Source organism: Lupinus angustifolius, chromosome LG18 (assembly GCF_001865875.1).
Source record: "Lupinus angustifolius cultivar Tanjil chromosome LG18, LupAngTanjil_v1.0, whole genome shotgun sequence".
In the NCBI taxonomy this organism is placed as follows: Eukaryota; Viridiplantae; Streptophyta; class Magnoliopsida; order Fabales; family Fabaceae; genus Lupinus; species Lupinus angustifolius.
Window position 1 is genome coordinate 7446711 of NC_032026.1, and position 11282 is coordinate 7457992.

The 11282-nt window shown below is 35.5% G+C and overlaps 2 protein-coding genes and 1 long non-coding RNA gene across 4 annotated transcripts; 1 reads left to right on the forward strand and 2 right to left on the reverse strand.

Moving 5' to 3' along the window:
- On the forward strand, positions 4921–7163 carry LOC109332143. The gene is made up of 2 exons (XM_019566989.1): positions 4921–6128; positions 6278–7163. The coding sequence occupies exons 1-2, from the start codon at positions 5069–5071 to the stop codon at positions 6985–6987; spliced, it is 1770 nt and encodes a 589-aa protein (XP_019422534.1). The 5' UTR covers positions 4921–5068; the 3' UTR covers positions 6988–7163.
- On the reverse strand, positions 7974–8513 carry LOC109332110. The gene is made up of 2 exons (XR_002105876.1): positions 8185–8513; positions 7974–8099 (listed from the first exon to the last, which is right to left on the reverse strand). It is a non-coding gene; the product is annotated as an uncharacterized LOC109332110 (long non-coding RNA).
- LOC109332109 lies at positions 8529–10756 on the reverse strand. Of its 2 annotated transcripts, XM_019566940.1 has the most exons (4): positions 9990–10756; positions 9813–9884; positions 8704–8740; positions 8529–8669 (listed from the first exon to the last, which is right to left on the reverse strand). In XM_019566940.1, the coding sequence occupies exons 1-3, from the start codon at positions 10653–10655 to the stop codon at positions 8735–8737; spliced, it is 744 nt and encodes a 247-aa protein (XP_019422485.1). In that variant the 5' UTR covers positions 10656–10756; the 3' UTR covers positions 8529–8669; positions 8704–8734. The 2 variants fall into 2 exon arrangements, with proteins under 2 accessions (XP_019422485.1, XP_019422484.1); XM_019566939.1 differs by having other exon boundaries at positions 8591–8740.

Consider the following 11282-nt stretch of genomic DNA (forward strand, 5'->3'; position numbering starts at 1 on the left):
GAAACCCTTGGCTATAAGGCGAGCCTTGAATTTATCTATTATGCCATCAGGTTTTAGTTTCTTTTACAATATCCACTTACAAACAATGCGTTTGCAACCAGGAGACATGTTAGCTAAATATCAGGTCTTGTTAGACTCTAGAGAATTCATCTCATCATTTATGGCATCTTGCCACAAATCAGCATCCAAAGAAGTCAAAGCTTCTTGGAATGTTGATGGATCATCTTCCAATGTATAGACCATATAATCAGGTCCATAATCTCTAGCAGTCATAGCTCTCTTAATTCTTCTAGGTTCTATTTCTAACTCATCATTATTATCATTATTGTTAATCACATGTATGTGACTAGGTGTTGTGCCTCCACTATTCCTCAATTTAAAAGGAAATTTCATTTCGTTGAAGTCTGCATCGTTAGACTCAATGATCATTTTTGCGTTAAGGTCATAGAACCTGTACGCCTTATTGTTTACAACATGCCCAATGAATACACATTCATAGGCTCTACTTGCAAGTTTAACTCTCTTGGAGTCTGATATCCGGACATAAGCCAGACAATGCCAAGTTCTCAAATAAGACAAGTTTGGTTGTCTATTCTTAATAATTTCATATGGGAAATTTTGATTTTAGCCTTGGGGATTCTATTTAGCATATAGCATACAATTAATAAGATTTCACCCCCACCAAGAGGGTGCTGCACCATAACTTAACATAATAGTTACAAGTAATTTAGTTAAAGTTCTATTCTTTCTTTCAGCTTTACCATTCATTTTAGGTTAATATGGTACAGTTGATTCATGAATAATGTCATTTAATTCACAAATATCATTAAACATGTTAGAGTCATACTCAGTACCTCTATCACTTCTGAGTTTCTTTATTTTCTTGTTGAGTTGATTTTCAATTTTAGTTACATATAACTTAAACATGTCAAGTGCTTCACTTTTATTTTTCATATGATATACATAAGTAAAATCAGAGCAATCATCAATAAAAGTGATAAAGTAACGTTTACCATTTCTAGTTAATGTTTCATCTAATTCACATATATTGAGTGTATTAAATCTAAAGGTTCAGACTCTCGCATTACTAATTTATGAGGTTTTTTTGAAATTTTCGTTTCACTGCATGATTCACAAATTTCAAAATCATTTTTAGATAACTTTGTAATTAAACCTAAGCTACTCAAATTTGAAATTGCACGTTTATTAATATGACAAAGTCTATAATGCCAAATATTAAAATCACATAACATCTAAATAGAATCATAAATTTTATTAATAGAAACATCAACATTTAATTTAAGCATGTCATCAGTGATGTACCTTTTCCCAACAAATACCTCATTCTCAGTAAGAGTATACAAGTATGCTCATATGGTCTGGGTAAAACTAGCCTTATTAAGTTGAAAACCAAAAACCAGATTATTCATCATCTCTGGAGTGTGCATCACATCTTTGTGAATCAAAGTCTTCCCATATGTAAACTTCAGCTCCACATCACCAGTTCCAGCAACAATAGTGGTGTGGGAGTCACCCAACAATACTGTTTTATCATCAGCATCTGTATATATCAGAGTCTTGAAGTTAGTGCCAGAAGGCTTTAAAATCGCACCTGAGAATTTATTCTTAGTGCTATTGTTGGAGACAATCAGCACCTCTTCTCTCTGATCTTGTTTACGAGCCTCTTCTTCAATACGAAGACGAGTGATCAGAGATTCCAAAGAGATTTCTTTGGTCTTATGCCTTATAAGGTTTTTGAAGTCCTTCCAGCTACGAGGCAGTTTGTCAATTATGACAAACACTTGGAATTGCTCATCTAGGGACATACCCTCAGAAATGGTCTCCTAAGCGATTTTATGTATCTTGTGGGAGTGAGACTCTAATGATTTATCATCAGTCATTTGATACTTAAGGTAGCGGCTAACAACATATTTTTTGGTCCCAGCTTCCTCGATATCATATTTCTTTTTAAGTGCATACCAAATTAATTTGGAAGACTTGTATGGGCTGTAGTAATCATAAAGATCATCAAACAACTCATTCAGAATGAAATTCTTACATAAGTAATCACTTTCATTCTAGGGAGCTATTTCAATAGTCAATTTATCCCTTTCCTCTTTTTCAGCCTCATTTGACACCACTAGGATGTCGGTTTTCAGAACGTGGCAACCTTTCTCATAGTGAGGGAAAATTTCATCTTATGTTGCCAACATTTGAAATTTGTCCCGTTAAACCGAAATGGCATGTTCAAGTCATAGCTGTTCGGTCCAGTAATATTATCTACGAATACCAATGGAGTAGAAAAATTTTAAATTTGTTGTTATCGTAGCTCACAACAATTCTGAATGATACAAAGTAATCCTTACTGGTTGAGTCATGACCAGATCGCTATCTTTAAGACGTTTCGTGGTACTGCTAAAATTATGCAAGCAGACTATCAATCACATCATCTCTGGGATAAAACAACTCAGTTCTCTGTTATATGATGTCTTACTGCACTATAAGAATCACTCTCGAATACACCCACAATATGACTACAAGTGCCAATTCTCGAATTCCCAGAGTATGATTGCTCGTGCCAATTCTTTTCTCACAATACTGACTACTAGTGTGAGTTATCAAAATTCTCACTTTGGTTGTTTGTGCCAATTCTCAAGTGCCACGAAAAGAAATGGGGAGAAGGTTTCTGGAAATGCATCGGCGAAATATAAGGGGGGAGAAAGACAAGTTGAGAGGATTCCTTTATTTATAGCCTAAGGCCTCCAACGACTCCCCTTCCAAGAGTGCAAAAGATCAAACGACTATATGATCGAACGGTGCAAAACATTACCATTCAACGGCTCTATCACCAATGACTCTATCACTAACGGCTCTATCACCAATGACTCTATCACTAACAGCTCTATCACTAATGTGTTACATGCGTGTAGTGACTTATATATTTAAAATAGCCCAAAATAAAATGTCCAAATAGCCCAAAATAAAATTAAAATAAAATAAATATTTAAAAAAAATGTTGGGCCTAAACCCGATCTCGAACACGAGTCGAGTCGGCCGGACGATGGCGACAGAGGTGGTGTGGTGGTGCACGCACGCGTGTGTGTGGAGAGGTTTTGTTTGTGTGAGTCCTCACTCACCCACAAAACTCATTGTACTCATTGGGACACACCCCAAGGTTGCAACTTGAGGCTTATAAAACCTTTCAACTTCCCTTCTCCAAGCAATATGCGACTAGTGAGTTTTTTCATTTCACAAACTCAAAAGTTACCATAAATGGCCACATTAATGTGCATTAAAAACCACTTCAAAACTTCATTCTTCCAATAAATCCCAACATATAAGGATCAAATTAATGAAATTGCTTCTGCCAAATGGTGGTTAGGTGTCGTTATTGCTTCACACTATGATTTCAAGACTGAGAAATGAAGATTCACTCACCAGCAAGATGAGGTATTAAAGTATATTGGTGTGTTCTACACAATAATTTCCTAGCTTGGAATCTATGACACATTCAAGCTCGCGGGGACGTTAAAGTATTATTGAGATAGTTGGAGTAAAGATGAGAATAATGGTACACACACATTCATACCTTTTTAATAATTTTTTATATTATTTATTAGTTTGTTATTATATATAATCTATTTTATGCAGCGTTGTGAAACCCGAGCCGGACGTCAAACCGGCAGAGGTCCCATATTAGGTTTAACCGGTTTAAACGGTTAAACCGTCCGGTCTGACCGGGTGATTTTGTACATAATTAATAATTTTTATTTATAAATATATAGTTATATATAAATGTAAAACTTTATATAATTAATAATTATGTATAATATATTGAAATAATACGTTTTTATCTTTTTCTGGACTGTAGTAAAACAAAATATTAGAACATTGTCCCATTTTTTTTATTTTTAAGTGAGCCGTCCGGTTTACTTCCCGGGTTAATCCGGTTTAACCGGGTTTAACATGGTCGGACCGGATTTTTTCCGGTTCAAAGCGGTCCAACTCTCATTCGGTTAAGACGGCAAACCAGAGCCGTTTTCTAGTCCGGTCAGCGGTCAGACCGGTCACAATGAAATTTAATGATTGAATTACTGACAAATTTTTATCACAATTTTTCATGGAATATTTTTTATATATTGGTTATTAAAAAAATATATAAATAGATGTATAAACTTAAAAATTGTACCCAAAACATCTGCTACCCATTAAGGACCTATATATAGTGTGAGTATGACCATATGAGAATGAGTAAACATTATAAAAGTACTTAACCGACTCATATCAAATACGACCCGAGATTAAACATGTAATTTTCATTTTTGAAAGTTTCATGTGAGAAATTAAAGTGAAAAATAAGTCAAAATCAAAAACAGCTTTTTAAAAACTATTCGTTAGAAAAACGGTGGAGATGAGAAAAGCATTCCCTACACAGCTGCTCGAATTTGCCTTTTCTTTGTTGCTATATAAAATTGAACTACCTCCATCCAAAACGGGGAATCATGACTACAACCAACGCTAACTATTTGCACCTTACATTTTTTTCTATTCCCAAGTTCTCCTTTTCTCTATTCAAAATTGCCAGGCTTAATCACTAAAAAACGCACTCAAAGTGGTCTTCACTCATCAGTATGAGTATTGTAAATATATATAATAGTGTAATATATATGTACGATCAATGTAAAGATTTATATATTATCACTATATCATCCACATTTATTTATATTATTTTTTCTCGAAGAGTCAACTACAATAAATCATAAATGATGGATGATACAATAACAATATATAATACCCTTGGTATATACATTTTTTCTTCTCACATCCATGGTAAAACCCTTGGTATATACATTTTGTATCATCCATGGTAAATGATGGATGATACAATAACAATATATAATACCCTTGGTAAAAGCTTCAGATTTGCTCAATGACCTTTTTTTCTTCTCACATCCATGACCTTTTCTTTTCTTAAAGTCTAAGTTTGCTCCCTCTACTTTACCACCCCTCCACAAATATTCTGTCTCTTCCCACATACCCTTCCCTTCTTTGTTCTTTCCATTCTTCAATGGGAAGTACTGATCCAAATGCAATCCACAACACCAAACACCATAATAAACCAACTTCAGAAAAGAATCCTAATAAGTTTCATCATAATTTTCTATTCAAAGTTGCTATAGTTGCAATCTTCTTAGTTATTCTTCCACTTTTCCCTTCACAAGCTCCTGAATTCATCAACCAAACTCTTCTCACAAGAAGCTGGGAGCTCCTTCACCTTCTTTTAGTTGGTATTGCAATCTCTTATGGTCTATTCAGTAGTAGAAACAATGAAACAGACAAAGGGAAAGAGAACAATATGTCAAAGTTTGATAATGCACAAATACTTGTTTCAAGGCTCCTAAATGTGTCATCTGTTTTTGATGATGAAGAAGCTGATGCTGAAAACTCATCACCTGAGTCTGACCATGGAAGTACCAAAGTCCAAACATGGAACAATCAGCATTATAGGAATGAACCTGTAGTTGTTGTAGCTCCACATGAAGATCAAGGTGGTGGTGATGGTGTTGCTAGTGCAAGTGCAAGCACGAGCACAAGATCAAGAATTGGTGAAAAGCCTTTGCTTTTACCGGTTAGAAGTTTGAAGTCTCGTTTATCGGATGATGGTGATGTTCAATATGCTAATGACTCTCCGCGAACGCAATCACAACTGAAACCGAAATTTAATGATGCAAAAGTGGACAATAATGAATCAAGTGCTATTAGTTCTTTCTCTTTGACCAGATCAAACTCTAAAACAGGCTCCAAATGGTTTTCTAGAAATTCAAATAATGGTAGAAATGATGAACTTGAAGGTGCTGGTGATGCAAAAGTGGAGAATAAGATGAAGAACAATGTTGTGCTTCCTTCTCCAATCCCATGGAGAACAAGATCAGGAAGGTTAGAACCTAAACTAGAAGTTGAGGCACCTAACCAACATGCTTCAAGGCCTTCATTGGAGGAATTTGAATTCAGTAAGATGGAACCTGGTATAATGAAGTCTCAAACTTCATTTTCGTCGCAAACAAATCTGTTGCCTTCTTCGCCAAAATTTACGCCTTCACCTTCATTTTTGCCTGAATCTGTTAAAGGTAATTAGGATTAGTTACACTTTTTAGTTGCTTGAATTGTCTATATAAACCTGTTATATATTGTATACTTTCACTTTTCACAATTCTAATACAACATTTTCTGCAATTGTTCTATTCTCTTCATTGGTCTCTGCCATGTCTTCCAACAGAATCACTTGCTAAGAACACAGATGATTTGGTGAGGAAGAAGGGATTTTACAACAAGTCTTGTCCTCCTCCACCTCCACCTCCACCAATGTTTCAGAAATCGATATCCATGAAACCAAGGTATGGTTCATTCAATGAAAGAGCTAATCATTATTCCTTTGATAAGGAGTTGAAGAGAAGTTTCTCAAGTGAGACAAATGGCATGAAAATGAATAGATTTGAATCAAGTATAGAAGTTAAGCCAAAAGGGTCTGCTGAAAATATGTCAAATGTTGGAAAATCAGTGAGAAAAATTAGAGCTAATCAGAATAAATCTTTGCTTGGAAAAGAAGGAACGATGGATAAAGAAGAATCGGAAGATGAAGAACATTACATGGAAGAGACAACAAGAAAGGGTATGGGATATGATTCAATGGAATTTGGTGAGGAAGAACAGAAAGAAAGTTTTCTTGACAAGGTGGTTATGGAGTCAGCTGATGAATATACCAAAACCGAAGATGAAGATGTTGGAGGAAGAATCATTCAGAAAGAAAGTGTTGAAAGTTCAAAAACAGATGAAACTAATTCTAGTGGCATTGGTGGTGATGAAGGACAAGATGTTGATAAGAAGGCTGATGAGTTCATTGCCAAATTCAGAGAGCAAATAAGGCTTCAGAGAATAGAGTCTATCAAGAGGAGTACTACAAAGATTCCTAGAAACTCTACAAGGTAATCTTGAAGATCCTTGTGTAGTGTACTATGTTATTTATAAATGGGATGTAACTAAAGTGGATTTTTCTTTCCACGGTTTTTAAGGTTGTAGTTGTATTCCTCTCCTACTTCCCCTGCATAAATTTATATTTATGATACTATTATAGACAGATTTGCTGATATTATCTGCATTTACCATTCAAATATTTGATATACAGTAATTATGGTTTCAAGCTATACTATTATTTTAAATTAGGATTTATGGCGTGAGAGTGTATTTGGCATCTTGGGCATTTGGAAAAGTCTAATTTTGATATATTATTCGTGTAAAAAAATTACATTATCAATGTATCACTTCTATGACTTTTCATATGGTTATTATAATAGTCAAACATTTTTGTAATGATGATTCTTTGTCAATGAAAAAAGCTTTTACAATAATCAGACATTCTAATTAACTCTTTCTGAAAATACATCAGCATGAACGTTAAAGTACTAGTTTTGTATGGAATTAAAATGAGTGAATGACACTAACTCTATGCTGATGAGATATGTGAAATCATTTATGCAAAAAACCTGGCTTGCAACTTAACCAAATCTCTACACTCGGGTCCAGTCCTGACATAAGAAATTATGTAGCTACTAGTTCTCACACTTTATCCGTGATAGTTTTATAAACAAATGATTTTTCTAGAAATTATGTACTTACATAAAAAAATAAACATATTAACAGAAAATACATTAAACTTTATGAAATGTACTAAAATCATTATATAATTTGTAAAAATAAACATATTAATAGAATAAAACTAAAAAATTAAGATATTTAATTAAAATAAACATATAATGAAAATTTCAAACATCTTTGTTTCCAATTTTTCTGATTCTTTTCCCCTGTTTTGGATCAGAATCCGGTCAAGCCTAACTTATGAGTCTTTGCGGGTACTCACCCCTTTCAACAAGAGAGCCACCACCCATGGAGGAGGCTACTGTCAACCAGCACTCAGTCTGGGTCAAGTGCACGACCCTGGAATCCAAGTCAGAACATGACCCAACTGGTTGGGTGACTAAAATGAGCTAAAAACCATTTTAGCTTTCCACTGAGGTTGAAGAAATACTTGTCTTCATTCAAATCTACTGATGCCATGATTGAGATTATCAATGCAAAAATTATAAAGGAATGAATGAATGATTAAGAATACGAAACATAGACATATACCGTCAGGGCTCTTCTGACAAAGGCATCTTCCGGAGCTAGGAAGCAATGCAGTGTCTCCCCTAATAAAACCAATATTTGAATTGAGGGTTTTGCAAATTAACATGTTTGCTACTCTGCCCCCCAATCATGTAGGGAAGCCTGTCAAACATTGAAAAGCAGTTATGATGTATAAGAATTAATTCAACCAAAAGAAAAAATGCCAAACAAAACCTTGGAATATTATAATTGAATTCAACTATTCATTAATCTATATATAAAGATATATATATCTCTGCTTGCAGAAAAACACTAGCAGGAATGATAATTAAACCTAAACAACTAAAGTTGCCCCTTTCATCCAAGTCTAGCAGTGGCAGGAAACAACAAAACTACACAAGCAAGGAAATTAGTATCTACTGTACTTTCCAAGTTCCAATACTCCCTTTTCATCACTCATTTTGCCTTTACAAAATTCTGTGCATTTGTACTTCCATCCATCTGAGGTCCTATTTACCATCTCCAAAAACGTTCTAAACTGGTTTCGCAAGCTGTAATTTGATTCACAGCTTCTCTACCTCTGCAGAAAATCATCATCAATTGTTCATTTTCATCCTCAATGACTCATTGCAATACCAGAAAAACTAAATTGAAACAACCATTAAGCCCTGGCAAACACACATGTGGTTTTAAAAAAAACTAAATTGGAGCAATGTCACCACAATCGCATTTGCAATGCGGTTGTGAAAAAACCACCAAAATGCCAAAATTGTGATTGCCCACAAATTTAAAACCTTTCACACACAAAAAAACAGCAATTATGCACAAATGTGCACAAGCATTATCCTTTGCTCATTTCCTCAATACAACACCATAAATTACAAAAAAAAAAATCAAAATTGAAGCAGTCACCACGGCATAGCAACCACATGCACTTGGTTTAAAATGGCAGTTGTGATGATGTTGCATTTATTACAATTGCAGGATATTTTAGCCAATGCAACAGCAATTGCAATCATGAGAGAGTTGTAGTTGTGGTTACGTTGCATTTAACTACAATGGTGGACAATTACAGAAAAACGCAACTGCAATTGTTGTTACAAAGTGATTGTGAAAACTATAAAAACCACAGTACCACAAATGCAAGTGCAATTTTCGACCACAATTTTAAACCTTTGCTACACATAAAAGACAGCAATTATAAAATTCTAAATAGTAGCAATCATCAAGGCCTAGAAAACACACACAATACCCAACACACATGGTTTTAAATTGTGCTGCAGTTATGGTGCATTTTTACTACAATTGCAGAAAAATACAACTGCAAGTGTGAACTACCAAATCCACAACATTACAGCCACATGCACACAATTCTGTTGCACGTCAATTTAAACCCTTGTGACACAAAACCACAATAATGAAGCTGCCAGGGTTTTAAAATTAAACAGCAGAAGCAACTACATCAAGGCTGCAATTCCCACAAATTGTTTGCAATTGTAAAAAAAATGCAATGCAATCACGACTCACGACTACAATTGCAATGTGAAACCTTACTGCAACTGCAAATGTGGACCGCAATTTAAACCCTTGCTACACATACAACATAGCAACTATGCTTTACTATCGAAAACTTAATGAAGCTAAGGGAGAACCTTCGACGGTGTTTCTTCAACCTTGTACGCATCAGCAGTGACCCCCACTAACCATAATCCAGGGAAAACAAACTGCAAATAAAAAGTAACAAAATCAATGATTTTTTCTTCATCACAACATTCATTTATAAAGTATAATAAACTAATTGAAACACAGGGAGTGACAAAAATTCATACATCCATTTGTTTCTGAACATTTTTAGGCCTTTTCTTGGGCCTTCGATTAGGTCTAGACCCTGTCATAACAAAAATATCCTCCTCAATTTCTTCCTTCGAAAGCGCGATCCAGAACTTGTTCTTCTTCAACTCCTTCTTCCTCTCACCACATTGCATCACCATCGATGTATCTCCTCTAACCCTAAGCGACTTCACCGTTCCAGCGTTATTCTCGGCAGCCGAATGAACCCGTTCCCGCACTTCACCATTACCATTCTTCACACCGATCGCGACAACCGGAGCAGCCGATTGCTTCCGCGGCCGCAAATTCCACGGCTTCTGTATAGCTTCTTCGGCTTCAGCAACGGCGCCTTCGGTTTTGGTTTCGGAAGCTTCGTCTTCGGTTTGGTCGTTGTTGCTGAGTTGTTTGGGTGAGGAACGGAATGCGAAGCGGTTATTGCGTGAGGTTCGGGGTCCGAAGCGGGGAGGTTCGGAGTCAGCATCGGAAGGGTGATCGGGAGAAAGTGAAGGTGGGAGATCGGAGGAGGAGGTAGGGCGGCGGAAACGGTGGTGGTGGTGGTTGTTGGAGTTAGGGTGGTTGTTTTTTGCGGTGGTAGTGCTACCCCATTTGAGGAAAGAGAGTGGAAAATTGTGAAGAGGTTGAGATTTCACTGGTGCTGTTGCCATTTGGGTTCTTCTGTATGATTAAAACGGTGTCGTCGCAGCTGCGTGACTGAGAAAAGGGACTGGACTATGAAGTATGGAGGAGTATATGGACTTTGTCAAATGAAATTCTCATTGCTATTATTTTTCATACGTTTCTACCCTTTATCTTTTTTGTTATTCTCATCTAGGTACTGTTACCTTTATGGACCTAGTAGTTGGGCCTTGTTGTGAACTATGAATATTGAGGAAGGGAATACTTAATAGTTGGTGTGATTTTTAAGTGGAAAGAAGATAGAGAAAGAGAAAATTTTGGTTGGAGAGAGTTCCAATACATCATATTTATAAACACATAACATATTATTAAATTGTGGATTTCACTCTATCAATTTATTTATTTTTCCTTTCTCTCCTTTCTTATACTTGTCTTTCTCTTTATGGTTTCTGAATTATTTCTTTCAAGTCCAAATTCATATCCTTTCTCTTTTTCATCTCAAACTTTTTTCTAATACGACGACGTCATCTTGTTGGAAGAAATAAAATAAATTGGTAGAGTTGGATGTAGAGTGAGGCTCACAATTTAATGATGTGTTTATCTATAATTGGTGTATGTGAATATGACGTGGTGAGGTTGTCTCCAACCAAGTTTTT